This window comes from Phyllostomus discolor, chromosome 2 (assembly GCF_004126475.2).
Source record: "Phyllostomus discolor isolate MPI-MPIP mPhyDis1 chromosome 2, mPhyDis1.pri.v3, whole genome shotgun sequence".
Lineage (NCBI taxonomy): Eukaryota > Metazoa > Chordata > Mammalia > Chiroptera > Phyllostomidae > Phyllostomus > Phyllostomus discolor.
Window position 1 is genome coordinate 174,902,150 of NC_040904.2, and position 16,842 is coordinate 174,918,991.

At 36.8% G+C, this 16,842-nt stretch overlaps 1 protein-coding gene across 1 annotated transcript in view; it reads left to right on the plus strand.

Moving 5' to 3' along the window:
- The window catches only part of LOC118499104 (sucrase-isomaltase, intestinal-like), a 32,842-nt gene extending 25,825 nt beyond the window's left edge, over positions 1-7,017 (plus strand). The window contains exons 12-16 of the mRNA XM_036019175.1: positions 1,218-1,348; positions 2,818-2,906; positions 4,746-4,795; positions 4,984-5,142; positions 6,789-7,017. Of these exons, the coding sequence (XP_035875068.1) occupies positions 1,218-1,348; positions 2,818-2,906; positions 4,746-4,795; positions 4,984-5,142; positions 6,789-6,851 (492 nt within the window). The 3' untranslated portion in view covers positions 6,852-7,017. The remainder of the gene's footprint in view (positions 1-1,217; positions 1,349-2,817; positions 2,907-4,745; positions 4,796-4,983; positions 5,143-6,788) is intronic.
- The last annotated feature ends 9,825 nt before the right edge of the window (positions 7,018-16,842 follow it).

Sequence of the window (16,842 nt, forward strand, 5' to 3'; positions counted from 1 at the left end):
TTCATGAATCAGATACTTTATCTTGCAAGAAACAAAAACCCATTCAAGCTTACTCATGTATGGGGTTTATTACAGGGATACACATGAAATAACAAAATAAATCTTATGGAAATCCAAGAACAGCAACTCTGATAGCCCTGGATTTCCTAGAGAAGTTCAGGATTCAGTTGCAAGTTTGTGAAATTTCAGCCCAGGTTGTACCATTACCAGGACTCAGCATTCCATGGCACCATTTTGCTTTTTTAACAGCTAACTTCCAGAGGGCCTCAGCTTCTAATGGACTCTATATTTGGACTTCTTTTAATACATCCTTTGTGCCTCTGTCATAAGTGGCAGGATCTTTTCCATGCTTTATAGCTTAAATGCCCAAGAAATATAATATCACTGATATAACTGACCTTTTCTACATAAATTACACCTAATCTATGTACGCAGCGGGGACCATGGGCTCTGTGATGGGGGTTGGGGGGGGCAGCAGTGGAATGTGAGGAAAACAAGTGACATGTGTCCCATAGTGGAGTTCTCTTCTCCCATTCTTGTAGTGTATTTTGATGAGTATTAGTTAATTTTACCCAATCTTCAAGAAATTTTATAGGAATAAGTTTAGATGTTAACTATATAACTGCTCTCATTTGAAGAAAGAATATGCAATCTATTTTCAAACTGTCAGTTAGTTTTCACTGGAGCAAGTGGTATTAAGAATTCTCCTTCTCGTGGTCAGATTATTATAATATCTTAAACAATTAAATCAATAGTTTTCAAACTATAGGCTGTAGAGATGCTTCATAAATTTCCTTAAATATTTGTATTACATTTCTTAATAAAACTTCTTAATAAAATTGAGTATAATAAAAATGCTCACACAAAAGCGATATTACATCAGATTTTAACATGTTGGAATCCAAAGTTAACTTGCATTCTTGTCATTTAATTTTTTAATAAGTAAGTATGGTTATGAAGTTATAATAACATCTGAAATAAGTATATACTAATGAATGCTGCTTTCATGTGTTTTACATATTGGAGTATATTTAAGTTTTTTTCATTTCTTAACACTGATACAGACATTTAAGTTACCCTTTCTGTTAGTAAATTCCATGAGTGCTTTGTTGCATTTAAACGGAAGTTTGGATTTCGACTCCCTGTGTCTCCTGAGGTCTGTTACTTGTTACCAGTTGTGGAATTGGAGGGGTTAACCCTGGTTTGTTCTGTGCTAGGGAAGGCAAGTATCACCTTCCTGGCTGAAGAAGTCTGTTGAAGTTCCTGCTCCTCTGGATGTAATTCCCCTTTTCATTCGTGGAGGGTATATTCTACCAACACAGTTTCCAGCCAGAACAACAGTGCTGAGGTAACAGGCACATTCTATCAGGAAACTTCACATTGATCTAGGGATTGGACCTTCCTGCTATGGTCAAACTTACTTAGTGGGCAGTGTCTGAGGAGGGGCTGTTTGTGGGTAGAAGGCTAAGGACGAGAGAGTGTCTCAGTCAGTCCTGCAATTAATTATTAGTCTATGTGTTTGTTTGTACATGTGTATATATGAGAGAAAGAGAGAGAAAGGAGAAGGAAGAGAAGAAAAAGGGGGAGAGATTAGTAAATGATATGCTTGAGCATTTCATCTAGTTCTCAGCTATCCTGCCCTAAGTATCTTCTCATCGTTATTTTAAGACAGCCAATAAGTTCTAATTCAGGAATTCTCTCCTAGGTTTTATATGAAGGCTAGGTCAGGGTCCTTATGTTTTTATTCATGTAGGTTACGTTTAATTAGTCTTTTTATTCCTCCATAGATATGTAATCAAAGATTTTGCCTAGCAAACAAGCAGAAATTTTAGCAATAATAATTATTTTATATTTCTATTTTACATTAAAGATTCATAATAACAAATCAGAATGTCTAATCAGAATTAATTCAAAATAAAATCAGCTAAAATATGCATCATTATTAAAGAGAAATTTGGCAGATATTCTTGAAACATTGAAAAGTCCGTGAGGACCCCTTGAACTATATACTAGATCTATAGTTCCTAAGCACAAACTTGAAAAATAGATGCATTTGATTTCAAGTTAGTATATTATTATTCATTGCCAAGGAAGAAGAGGGGGTCTCGTGCCTAACTTTTCATTTCAATAGAAAAAAATTAATGAGATAAGTGTATTGTATATAAAACCAAAATATTTTCCGTAAGGAATTCTCACTGTAGCTCAACTCCTCCAAAGGTAAGAATGTTTTATCATTTGCACTGTGCAGTTCTTTTCTCTTTGCAATTTTTGGTTACCAAGTGATCAGGATCAAATCCTTGAGGCCTGTCTCCACTGCAGAATCACAAAAGAGGGCACCCGGGTCCTGGCATCCTTGCTCCCCAGATGTTAATAGGACTTCCAGCAGAGCAGACCTTCTGAATTCCTGTTGAAGTTTCTTTTTGCTGAAATCCCTTTGGTCCTACTTTAAAATCAGCTCCTAGGTTCCCAGATCCAAAGACTTTGGCAATTTTGTAGATAAGTTGAGGAGAGTGGTGGTGTACCTTCAATCAGCATGTTATAATAACTATTTTATCACTTTCTTAAATCATAAAAAACTTTACTTTTTTTCAGTTGGAACACATTTAAGAGGCCTGTGTTAGGGCAGTTACTTCTTGCCCTCAGACTGAGCAGTGCAGGGCAGAGATAGGTTACAGAAGGGTATTTGAGGATAAGCTAAGTGGAAATCTGGTAAAGATGTTTATAAAAGGACTAAACATTTTTCTAGGTAGTTTCATGAGATGATCGGAATTAGGTCCTACTAGCTCTGAAAATACATTTTTTACTGTTTTTCTACAGCCGCCTGAATCCTTTCAGCCTCATAATTGCCTTAGACGAACAGGGAGAAGCATCTGGCTCCCTTTTCTGGGATGATGGTGACTCTATTGGTAAGTAGACCAACATGTTCAACAGTTGAAATGTTATGGATTTCAGTATGACTTTACTTAAAATTAAAAATAGTAGAGCTGGACCAATAAAGTAAGATGTAATGGACACCATGGCAAGTTTCTGCTTTCACCAACATTACTGTCCAGGAACCTAAAAATGTCCTCATATCTGGCCACTCATCTGGGTCAAGCAACACAAGTGAATTTATTATCTTTAACAGTTATCTCCAGGAAGGTGCTAACGAAATACATTATATTTATACATTATCTCCAAGGAGGTACTAACAAATTACTCCATGGTTACCTGAGAGGAGAGAGTACTCACTTATTGGTATGTTAAAATAAAATTTTTCTCATTAATTTATTCTTACTTAGGAAGCAGTGGAGATTCAAGTTTTAAGGAAACCTTAAATCAAACCTTTGATATATATTTGTAAGAACTGGGTTCTGGTGGCATAGATGTTAGGTTAGAGGAAAGAAGAACTGTTGAGGTTCTGTGGTGAGGAGACTTGGACCATCATGTGGAGAATTCTGTGTAGTGAGGAGGAGGTGCAGCTTGAACTGAGAATATGGGTCAAGATTCACCTGGTTAAGGCACAGTGTCAGTGATTTTGTTTATCTCTCATTATCCCCCTTTTCTCCTTCAGCATAAGCTCATAGATCAGCAAACTATGGAAAAGGCTTTCCCTGGAACAACAAGAACAACTTATATCTGTCAGTACTTGTATTTTTATGATGGTCAGCAATCTTCTATGTCCTTTTTCTTTTCTTTTTTCTTTTTTTTCAGCGAATTACCTCAGGAATCACTCATTAAATCCCTGACATTTGAAAGGTTGTTTTTGTTTTAGAGGACAGGATTGAAGTCAAAAGAGAACCAGGGAGAGAGAGATCTGCCTGTCTGTGATAGTGAGCTTGCGGACATAGACAATAAAGAAAAATGTGGGAGGAAGTTGGCTACAAAGTTTTAGTCAAAGAACATGTATGAATGACCCATGGACAGGGACAATGGTGAGGAAATTGACTTTGGGAGCAGGGGTGGGGAGGCTGGGTGGAGGGGAGCAACAGGGCAAACTTGGGATGACTGTAATAGCTTAAACAATAAAATACTTACAAAAGACAAAAAACACACCACTCAATGTTCTTACTACCGATAGCAGTATATTCTACTATTATGAAAGCAAATAAATAAATAAATAAATAAATAATAAATCAAAGTCATTTTCTCTTTATTTTTCCATGTAAAGTAAGGATGGAATATGAGGGGGAAAGTGAGTGGCGTGTGAAGAGGATGAGACTTACTTTGCCAGGTTAACTGTTTTTTATTTTCCAAAGAAGGATTTGCAGAGCTGGGTATGTTAAACCCAGAATGCACACGGGTCACATTATAATTACTATTGAATCTATTTTTTTTTTCTGATAACTTTGTAAACTAAGAAGGTCTGATATTTCAACCCCTTTTTAATAGTGGGGAATCACTACGTTAACACTAAAATTAAAGTGTTGAAAACATGTCTAAAACAAAGCTCTTTTCTGTTTTTCCATATTAAGTAAAGGTGGAAAATGAGGGGGAAAGTGGGAGGCATGATGAGATTATGAGGCTTACTTCACTAGGTTAACTATTTTTTATTTACCCAAGACAATCCTTAAAAATGTAAGGTTGAGGCTAGTGATTCTTCACTTTTTTTTTTTGCTCAGCAATTGCTAGGTAATTTAGAAGATTCCAAACACAAGGTTTAGCCAAGACCTATGGACTCAGGAATTTAATTGACCAGAATTTAAGTTAAAATAGTGAAAGGTAAAATTGACCTTTATTTTCTGATGTTAATATTTATTTTTCAGATCCTATTAAAAGGGAAGAGTACTTCTATGTTGAATACAAATTCAGTAATGTAAGTTTAAACATTTAGTTTATGTTGTGATAAAATAGTTCATTATTATGAAGAAAATATATTCTAAGAGATTTTGAAAGCAAGAAGTATTGAAAAGTATTGGCAATTGTTCTTATCACTTTGAGCTCTAAACTTCTGTGTATTATTATCATTTGTTTAAAATTCTTTTCTGTCCTCCTTAACAACAGAGAACTCTGAAAACCACTGTTATCAAAAATGGCTACCGCGGAATTACGACTCTGGCATATAGCACAATTCAGATCCTTGGTTTCACTTCAAAGCCAAATGTTATTTTTATGAATGGGGAAGCCATCCCAAGCAACAGAATGCATTATAGTTCCAATGGGGTAAGATAAACACTATTGACTTAAAAGGCAAACTTTCCTTATTAAATCTCTAGGGCTGCTAATTGAATTTTCCCTGAATGTTACTTCCTTGCAAAAGACACAGATCACATTTCTAAAATAACAACTTGCATGTTTCTGAAACTCAGGGAAGAACAATTAGCACTCAGTGCTAATTGTTTAAACTTAGAGTTATATTTCTAGATAAAAGTATGCCCATATCCAGTCTAGAAACTTTCTTGGATCAAATACCACTAATGATATCTTGCAAGGCTGGTGTGTTCCTTGGTAAATGAAACATGAAGGATGGATAAGATGGATGGCTAAAATAAATAAGAATAAAAGTTTGTAGAAAACTGGGAGTGGAAGATTTTGGAGGGACTATATTTCAATTCCTTAATTTAAAATATGAGAAAACTGAGCATCCAGGGAGGTGAAGTTACTCATCAAGGTCACGCACCTTAATTTAATAACTGACAGAACTGCCTTGACCTTGCAAGTTCTGAAATTTCACAGCTCCTTCCTTCTACTCTGTTCCATATTTATTGAACTTCTAGGAAGCGTGTGAAAGTGAGTATCTGCAATAAAAACATGTTTGTAGATGTAAGACAATCCCCACCCCTGAAGAATGTAACAGCAAGCAGAATAGACACCAAAGCCCTAAATAGGAGGGGTGATCTATAGATTTCAGAGCCTCTGAAACCCTCATTGCATTCCTAATACCTTATTACACAATATAACATAATGATGGTCTTTAATATTTATTTAGAGCAGCGACATAGAGCTTAAGGTACTGAATTTTCATCTTTCTATAAAATTAAGAAATAGTTGATAGCAAGGTCATTTGAATAAAAATCTACTCAAAACCTACTTTTTCCTAAATGAGTGTATTTTCAAACTAGGGGATGTTGTTAAGCAAGTTGTTTGATACCTTAATTGTAATAGTAGTTCTTTATTTGAAGTTTTATGATCCACAGAAGACTTTTAGCAAAATGAATCTGATTCTCAACATGCTCCTGGGTATAGATTTGTGTGGGCAACATTGTCAATCAGATTTTAAAGAGGAAGAAACTATGTCTTAGAGTGATGTTACAGTTAGTAAGGAAGTGACAGGAAACTGAAGCTGTCCTTCCTTTTCCAAACCTCTGTGCTCTTTCTAAGTTTCTGATGAATTAGAAGTGATTTATAAGTTAAAAACAAACAAACAAACAACAACAAAAAACAACCAGAACAACTCTGTTGGGAAATTAGTTTCACAGATATTAGCTTCATGTATATGTGTGCCTGATCTTGAATAAGAGAAAAAATCCCAGAAGACCTTCATAAAGCTCTGTAGGGTGCAAAGATATGAAGATCTCTTTTGAATAAAATAACTTGTTTAACTAGAGGATTCCATAAACTTATATTGTTAGAGTCTATGAATCACTTGATAACTGTAATTTACTCCTATATATTATATATTGGACATATTATAGATATACATTTATATATAATACATATATATTACATGTAAATTTTTAAAATATCACTTAATACTTTATCACATTTATCTTTATAGCATCATATGTTAATTCTATTAACTTCATCTGTAACTAAATTTCTTTATATTGATTACTTTTGCTAATTTATTTCTTTCTCATCTGTTACAGAAAATCACTTTGCAGATATCTGTACCCCTTTTCCAGGAGCTGACTATTTCATTTGGGCATTGAAAAAAAAATTTAAATAACAACCAAAACAAGAATAGTGAAAGTTATTTATAGCAGTTTAGAACAATTGAAAATTATTTGAATAATATGGAAATAGTTTAATTTGAATAGCAATGCAATTAAAGTGTTTCAGTCTTGTGTGTTGCCTTGTGTATTACTCAGATTCTCTGACATTGTCTCTTACAGAAGGTGGGCAAAATGCTAGATAAAATTTCCTCTACCTTATAACTCTCCTACTGATAATTACTGACAACCCTCAATGTGATCTCCATTTCTGTGATTCTGTTCCTGCTCTAGTTGTTGCTTAGTTTTTGTTTTTGTTTTTTAGGTTCAGTTCTTGATAGTTGTGAGTTTGTTATCATTTTATTCTTTATAGTTTTTTTATCTTCTTTTTCTTAGATTAGTCCCTTTAACAGTTCATATAATTAGGGCTTGGTGAGGATGAACTCCTTTAACTTGACCTAATTTGGGAAGCACTTTATCTGCCCTTCCATTCTAAATGAAAGCTTTCCTGGATAGAGTAATCTTGGGTGTAGGTCCTTGCTATCCATGACTTCAAATACTCTTTCTAGTCCCTTCTTGCCTTTGAGTTTTCTTTTGAGAAATCAGCTGATAGGCTTATGGGAACTCCTTTGTGGGTAAATGTCTCCTTTTCTCTTGCTTCTTTTAAGATTCTCTCCTTATCTTTAATCTTGGGTAACTTAATTATGATGTGTCTTGGTGTGTTCCTCCTTGGGTCCAATTTCTTTGGGACTCTCTGAGCTTCCTGGACTTCCTGGAAGTCTGTTTCCTTTGCCAGATTGGAGAAGTTCTCCTTCATTATTTGTTCAAATAAGTTTTCAGTATCTTGCCCTTGCCCTTCCCTTTCCGGCATCCCCATGATTTGGATATTGGAGTGCTTAAAGTTGTCCCATAGGTTCCTAAGCCTCTCTTCTTTTTTTTTTTTTTTTTTTTTGCATTCTTGTTTCTTCTTTCTGTTCCAGTTGGATGCTTCTTTCTTCCTTTTGTTCCCAATTATTGATTTGAGTCCCTGTTTCCTTCCCTTCACTGTTGGTTCCCTGTATGTTTTCCTTTATTTCACTTTGTGTAACCTTCATTTCTTCCTTCATTTTGCAACTGAGCTTAGCCAATTCTGTGAGCATCCTGATTACCAGTGTTTTGAATTCTGCATCTGATAAGTTGGCTATTTCTTCATCACTTAGTTGTATTTTTTCTGGAGCTTTGATCTGTTCTTTTATTTGGGCCATATTTCTTTGTCTGGCTGCACCTGTTACATAGTACGGGGCAGAGCCTTAGGTGTTCACCAGGGTGAGGCAACCCCCTTTGCTGTGTTGTGGCACTGTATGTGGGGGAGAGGTCAGGGAGGGAACAATGCCACTTGCTCTACTCTTGTCCCACTTTCCCTCACTTTCCTCACTTCCCACAAACACATTGTGAACTCGCCTGTGAGGCAGTGAGTTTCTTCCACTGCTGCACCCCTCACCCCAATTTTTTTACAGCCAGGGATTTTGAGTCTTTAGTTTCCCATGCTGAAACCCTGGGTTTCACTTCTGTGTCGCTCCCCCATTGTTCCTCTCAGCTTACCTGTTCGCCTTGCCGACAAGTGTCCTCTTCACCCTGGCTGCCCATTTCCGCCCCTATTACTAGTCTGGATGAATGTTCTTTTAACTCCTTGGTTGTTGGGCTTCCATGCAAATGATTTTCTGGCAGTTCTGGTTATTCTTTGCTTCTAAATTGGTTGATATCATTCTTTTGGTTGTGTGAGGAGGCGAAGCGTTTCTACCTACACCTCCATCTTGGCCAGAACTTTTTAATTTTATTTTTATTTCTTCTTTATTTTCATTGTTAACACTATTATAGTTGTCCCCACATTTTCCTCTTTTGCCCACTTCCACCCAGCCCCCACCCCTCAGGCCATCACCACACTGTTGTCTGTGTCCGTAGGTCATGCACGTATATTCTTCAGCTAACCCCTTCACTTTTTTTCATCCAGTCGCCCCTCTCCACTCACCTCTGACAACTGTCAGTCAGTTCCATACATCTATGCCTCTGTTTCTATTTTGTTCATTAGTTTATTTTATTCAGTTAGATTCCACATATAAGTGAGATCATATAATATTTTTCTTTCACTGACTTGCTTATTTCCCTTAGCATAATCATCTCCAGGTCCATCGATAGTATTGAAAAAGGTAAGAGTTTCTTCTTTTTTTTTTTTTTTTTTTTACCACTGCATAGTATTCCATTGTATAAATGTATCACAGCTTTTTTATCTTCTCATCTACTGATGGGCACTTGGGCAGTTCCCCAATATTGGCTATTATAAATGCTGCTATGAACATAGGGGTATGTCTTCTTTTGAATTTGTGTTTCAGGATTCTTAGGATATATTCCCAGAAGTGGGATCACTGGGTCAAAAGGCAGCTCCATTTTTAATTTTTTGAGGACACTCCATACTGTTTTTCACAGTGACTATACCAGTCTGTATTCCCACCAATAATGCACTAGGGTTCCCTTTTCTCCACATTGTTGCCAGCACTTGTTATAGGTGGTAGCCATTCTGGCTGATGTGATGTGATATCTCATTGCATCTCTCTGATTTCCATTTTAGATTATCTTCTTAGGAATAAAATAATTACATGTAATTTTTGGTTCTGTGAGTTGAAGAAATCTCAGCACAAATTTACCAGTGGGAGTCAGATATTTCAAGAAACTGTTTATTTAACTTTTCAAAGCACTGGCATAATCATTTATTGTATTAAATTAGTTATTCAGTGGTGACTAGGGTATTGAGGTAGGTAGAAACCAAGACAATTTAAGGTCCCAAAGCCCAGTAAAGGAAGTCTTTTATGACTCTCATGAAGTAGAATGACTAGACTTCTCGGTAAAAGTCTGTGGACAGGTCAAGTAAATAGGCACTGAGAAGTGACCATTGGGTTGGTCAAAGTGGATGTTGGTGAACATGACAAGGTGGGACCAGGAGAACTGGAGTAAGTCTAAGAGAATATGAAAGAGGAGTGAGTACAGACAAATCTTTAGAGGAGCTTAGTTGTAAGGGGCTGCAGAGGTGAGGCAGTGGTTGGGAGAAATGTGGGTAAGAGTGTGCTGTGTATGTCAAGTTTTTTGTTTGATTTTAAAATAAACTGCAGGCAATAATTTGCTAATATCTAAAATCTGTGTTTAGTTGTACTCTATTTGAGTTTAAGACTGAGTAGAAAACAGTGAAAATCCAAAACACATTTATAAGAGGGGCTAAAATATTATAAAAACTGGAGATACCAACTGCTGGTGAGGATGCAGAGAACTAAAACTTTTTATTTAGAAATGCAAAGTGGTAGAGCCCCTTTGGAGGACAATTTCCTATAAAATATAATGTAGATTTACCATGTGATTCAGCAATTATGTTCCCAACTCAAATGATTTGAAAACTTCTGTCCACATAGAAACCTGCATGCAATTTTTTATAACAGTTTTATTAATAATAATCAAAAGCTGAAAGCAGCCAAATCATCCCTCATGGGTGAATATACGTATATATGGCAGTGATGCCCAGTAACAATGGACACACCCAAGACTCAGATGTTGTTTTCTAGTAACAGTCTTCAGTAAAGAAACCAAGCATCCTTAGAGCAATGGCTGTTTCTAGAGCATGGACAGGAAATACATAAGATGAATCAGGAGCATAATGTAATGCCAAATGGTAAGGAAGTTTAAAACAAAAACCTGACACCGGGTGGCGAGCAGCTTTGGAGGCGGTGAACGCCAGAGCTGAGTCGCGCTGCGGACCCGGACTCCCAGGGTCACCGTTCTGGCTGGAGCTTTGGTGAAGAACCAGCCTCAACACAACCTGCCCTCACCAGCACAACAAAATATAGAAGGTGGTGGACAGAGTGACCCACATTTAACCAGCTGGCAGGAAGGAACCACCAAAGAAAGACTCAACAACAATCAGAACCCAAAGGCAAACACAAAGCCAACTTAAACAACAGCCCAAGACCAGCGAGCTTGGGGGGTCAAGGAAACAGTACCACTGAAACTCACTGCTACTCTACTAAAGAAGTTCACATCATAAACCGAGGGAGCCAGAACAGATCAATATAAGAAGCTGAGGTGAACAAGAAGAGTCTCACAAACAATGGGAAGACAAAGAAATACTCCCCAAATGAAAGGAAAGGAGGAAGCCTCAAAAAGAATGCTAAATGAAACAGAGGCAATTCAACTATCAGATATTGAATTCAAAGCAGTGATTGTCAGGAACTCAATGAGCTCACAATGAGCTACGAGAAACTACAGGGAAGCTACAATGAACTCAATGAAAACTACATCAGCATAAAAAAGGAAATAGAAACTCTCAACAAGGGCCAGGAGGAAATGAAGAATACAATCTCTGAAATGAAGAACACAGTAGAAGGAATGAAAAGCAGGATCGATGAAGCAGAAGATTGGATCAGCGAGCTAGAGGACAAAATAGAAGAAAACACCCAGAAAGAGCAAGAAAGGGAAAAGAGGCTCAGAAAGAATGAAGAGGGATTAAGAGAAATGCAAGACAATATGAACGTAATAATATCCGTATAATAGGGATACCAGAAGGAGAAGAAGAAGAACAAGGGATAGAAAACCTAGTTGAACAAGTGATGATGGAAAACTTCCCTAATTTGATGAGACAAAAAGTCACACAAATACAGGAAACACAGAGAGTCCCAATCAAGAGGAACCCAAGGAGGCCCACCTCAAGACACATCATAATTAAAATGGCAAAATTTCAAGACAAAGAGAGAATCTTAAAGGCAGCAAGGGAGAAGAAGGAAGTAACATACAAGGGGGCCCCAATAAGGCTAACAGCTGACTTCTCAATGGAAACACTCCAAGCCAGAAGAGAATGGCAAGAAATAATCCAAGTAATGAGAACCAGAGGCCTGCAACCACGACTCCTTTACCCAGCAAGGCTCTCAATTAAGATAGAAGGCCAAATAAGAAGCTTCTCAGACAAAAGAAGTCTAAAAGAATACACCTCCACTAAACCAGCTCTGCAAGAGATGCTGAAGGGACTGCTTTAAGGAAAGAAAGGAAAAGAGAGAGTGAGAGAGGATCACACGTACATAAAAGGCAATGAATAAGTACCTATCAATAATAACCTTAAACGTAAATGGACTAAACGCTCCAATCAAAAGACATAGAATAGCTGATTGGATAAGAAAACATGACCCACACATATGCTGTCTACCAGAGACCCACCTCAGGATAAAAGATCTGCACAGGTTGAAAGTGAAGGGCTGGAAACAAATTTTCCAAGCAAATGGACAGGAGAAAAAAGCCGGGGTAGCAATACTCATATCTGACAAAATAGACTTCCAAAGAAGATCCATAAAGAGAGACCCAGGAGGTCATTTCATAATACTCAAGGGAAGAATTCACCAAGAAGACATAAACATAGTAAATATATATGCACCCAACATAGGAGCACCTAAATACATAAAGAAAATCTTAGAGGACTTCAAGAAAGATATGGACAGCAACACAATTATTGTGGGGGATTTTAACACCCCTCTATCAAAAATGGACAGATCTTCCAAACAAAACATCAACAAAGATATTGTGGCATTGAACAATACCCTAGACGAGCTGGGCTTTACTGATATTTACAGAACCCTCCATCCCAAAGAAGCTAAATACACATTTTTTTCAAATGTACATGGAACATTTTCAAAGATTGACCACATGATAGGACACAAAACAAGCCTCAACAATTTCAAAAAAATTGAAATCATACCAAGCAATTTCTCGGATCACAAGGGACTGAAACTAGAAACAAACCACAAGGAAAAAAACCCAAAACACTCAAATTCATGGAGATTAAACAGCATGCTATTAAACAATGAATGGGTCAAAAATGATATTAGGGAAGAAATCAAACGGTTTTTGGAAACAAATGAAAACGAACTCACAACAACCCAAAACTTATGGGACACAGCCATGAGAGGGAAGATCATAGCGATACAGGCCCATCTAAAAAAGTTAGAAACATTTCAAACAAACAACCTAACCCTACATCTACAAGAACTCGAGGAACAACAACAAAGACAGCCCAGAGCAAGCAGAAGGAAGGAAATAACCAAGATCAGAGCAGAATTAAATGACATAGAGACTAAAAGCACAATTCTAAAGATCAATGAATCCAAGAGTTGGTTCTTTGAAAAGATAAACAAAATTGACAAGCCTTTAAGCAGACTCATCAAGAAAAAAAGAGAGAAAACCCAAATAAACACAATCAGAAATGAAAGAGGAGAGATTACAACAGATACCACAGAAATACAAAGGATTGTAACAAATTACTACAAAGAGCTGTAATGCCAAGAAATTTGAAAACCTAGATGAAAATGGACAAATTTCTAGAAAAATATAACCTTCCAAAACTCAATAAAATGGAAGCAGAAAGCCTCAACAAACCAATAACAGCAAAGAAATCGAAGCAGTAATCCAAAAAACTCCCAACACACAAAAGCCCTGGACCAGATGGTTTCACAGGAGAATTCTACAAAGCATTTAAGGAAGAACTAACACCTATCCTTCACAGACTATTTCAAAAAAATCCAAAAAGATGGAAGACTACCAAACTCTTTTATGAGCCAACATCATCTTAATCCAAAACCAGATAAAGACACAACAAAGAAAGAAAACTACAGGCCAATATCGCTGATGAACATTGACGCTAAAATCCTCAACAAGATACTGGCAAACCGCATCCCACAGTACATTAAGAAGATCATACACCATGACCAAGTTGGATTCATTCCAGGTATGCAAGGATGGTACAATATACGCAAATCAGTAAATGTAATACATCACATAAACAAAGCAAAGACAAAAAACCACATGATCATATCGATAGATGCAGAAAAAGCATTTGATAAGGTACAGCACCCATTTATGATACAAACACTCAGTAAAGTGGGAATAGAGGTAGCATTCCTCAACATAATAAAGGCCATATATGAGAAACCTACAGCCAACATTATACTCAATGGGCAAAAATTAAAATCTTTTCCACTAAGAACAGGAACAAGACAAGGATGTCCACTATTCACCACTTCTATTCAATATAGTACTGAGGTCTAGCCACAGCAATCAGACAAGAAAAAAGAAATAAAAGGAATCCAAATCAGAAAGGAGGAAACAAAACTGTCACTGTTTGCAGATGACATGATAGTGTACATAGAAAATCCTATAGACTCCACCAAAAAACTGCTTGACCTAATAAATGAATTTGGTAAAACAGCGGGATACAAAGTCAATATCCAGAAATCAAAGGCATTTCTGTACACCAACAATGAAACAGCAGAAGCAGAAATCAAGAAAAAAAATCCCATTTGAAATACCAAAAGGAAAATAGAATACCTAGGAATAAACCTAACCAAAGAGGTAAAAGACCTGTATTCAGAAAACTACATAACACTGAGGAGAGAAATCAAGGAAGACACAAACAAATGGAAACATATACCGTGTTCATGGATTGGAAGAATTATATCATTAAAATGTCCATACTACCAAAAGCAATCTACACATTCAATGCAAATACCGATTTAAAGTACAATGGCATATTTCACAGACATAGAACAAACACTTCAACAATTTATATGGAACCATAAAACGACCCCGAATAGCTGCTGCAATTTTGAGAAAGAAGAGTAAAGTAGGAGGAATCACAATACCTGACATTAAACTATACTACAAGGCCACTGTAATCAAAACAGCCTGGTACTGGCATAAAAAACAGGCACATGGACCAAGGAACAGAACAGAGAGCCCAGAATAAACCCAAGCCTCTACGGTCAATTAATATTTGACAAAGGAAGCAGCACATAAATGGAATAAAAATAGCCTCTTCAACAAATGGTGTTGGGAGAACTGGACAGCTACGTGCAAAAAAATGAAACTCGAGCACCAACTTACACCTTATACAAAAATAGATTCAAGGTGGATAAAAGACTTAAATATAAAGCGTGACACCATTAAAGTCCTAGAAGAGAACGTAGGTAGGAAAATCTCAGATATTTCACGCAGAAACTTTTTTACTGACTTGTCTCCTAGAGCAAGGGACATAAAGGAAAGAATAAACAAATGGGACCTCATCAAAATTAAAAGCTTTTGCACAGCTAAGGAAAACAGTATCAAAATAAAAGAGAACCAACTGTATGGGAAAACATATTTGCTAATGATACCTCAGACAAGGGTTAATCTCCAAAATATATAAAGAACTTACGTGACTCCATTCTAAGAAGACAAGTAACCCATTAAAAAATGGGCAAAGGACTTGAACAGACAATTCTCCAAGGAGGACATACAGAAATCCAAAAGACAACGTGAAGCGATGTTCAATATCGCTAGCCATCAGAGAGATGCAGATTAAAACCACAATGAGATACCACTTCACACCAGTCAGAATGGCCATCATAAACAAAGCAACAAACAACAAGTGTTGGAGAGGATGTGGAGAAACGGGGTCCCTAGTGCACTGTTGGGGGGACTGCAGACTGGTACAACCATTATGGAAAGCAGTTTGGAACTTCCTCAGAAAACTAAAAATGGATCTGCCTTTTGACCCCAGCAATTCCATTGCTGGGACTCTATCCCTAAAGAACACTAAAACACCAATACAAAAGAACCTTTGCACCCCGATGTTCATAGCAGCACAATTTACAATAGCTAGGTGCTGGAAGCAACCTAGATGCCCATCAGTAAATGAATGGATCAAAAAACTATGGTACATTTACACAATGGAATTCTATACAGCAGAAAGAAAGAAGGAGCTCATACCCTTTGGCAACAGCATGGATGGAGCTGGAAAGCATTATGCTAAGTGAAACAAGCCAGGCAGTGAAAGACAAATACCACATGATATCACCTTTAACAGGAATCTAAACAACAAAACAAACAAAACAAAACAAAAAACTAGCAAAATATAACCAAAGACACTGAAATAGGGGATAGTCTGACAGTGGCCAGAGGGGAGAGAAGAGGGAATTTCAGGGGGGAATGGGTAGGGATTACAGGAACAAATTTGGAGGACACTGGGCAAAAACTAAGGGTGGGGGGTAATGGGGGGAAGGGGGGAGGGTTGGGTGGAGGGGGCTGGAATGGGAGTAAGGGGAGAAAACTGTACTTGAACAATGATTGAAAAAAAAAAAAACAAAAAAAACTGACATGGTGGAAATATGCCAAAGGGACACAAGAGCCAACTGAAAAAGTTTCCAAAGGCTAGGCTGACACAATTTGAGCAACAAAATGAATAACATAGCATTGAACTTAAACCTGAATATAAAATAAATATCCATGAATCCATACTGAGATAACTAAATAATTAAATAAATAAGTAAACAGGGGAGAAGAGACATATATCTTTCAGAGAGAAGAATTCCAGATAATTTATGGATAAACTTCATTTGTGGGCTATGCTTAGTAATTTCCTTCCAAAGAAAATAGTAAGGAAAAGGGAGGAAATAAAAATTAACTATAGCCAGAAGAAACTTGGCAAACTCTTCCTCAGCCAGGTGGTCAATGTTAATGTGATCGGTGGTGAGTGATGGTAGCATGTTCTCTGGATAGGTGGTGTTAAAAATGACATTTACCTCCTGTGTCTTCCCTCCTCCAAACATATAAGCCCAGGCTAATTGTAAGAAAAACATCAAAAAATCCCCAAACTGAGGGATATTCTGCAAAATACCTGCCAGTACTCGTCCAACTGTCAAGATCTTAAAATCAAGAATGTCTAAAAGCTGTCAGAACTGAGAGAACCAAAAAAAACGTGATGACAAACATAATAGGATGTGGATAGTATCTTAGAACAGAAAAAAGACCATTAAGGGAAAACTAATGGTATCTGATAAAATGTGACTTTATTTAATAACAATGTATCAATTTGGCTAATTATGACAAATGTACCATAGTAATAATAGAAGATGCTAACAGGACAAACTGGGTATAGGGTATAAAAATTCAT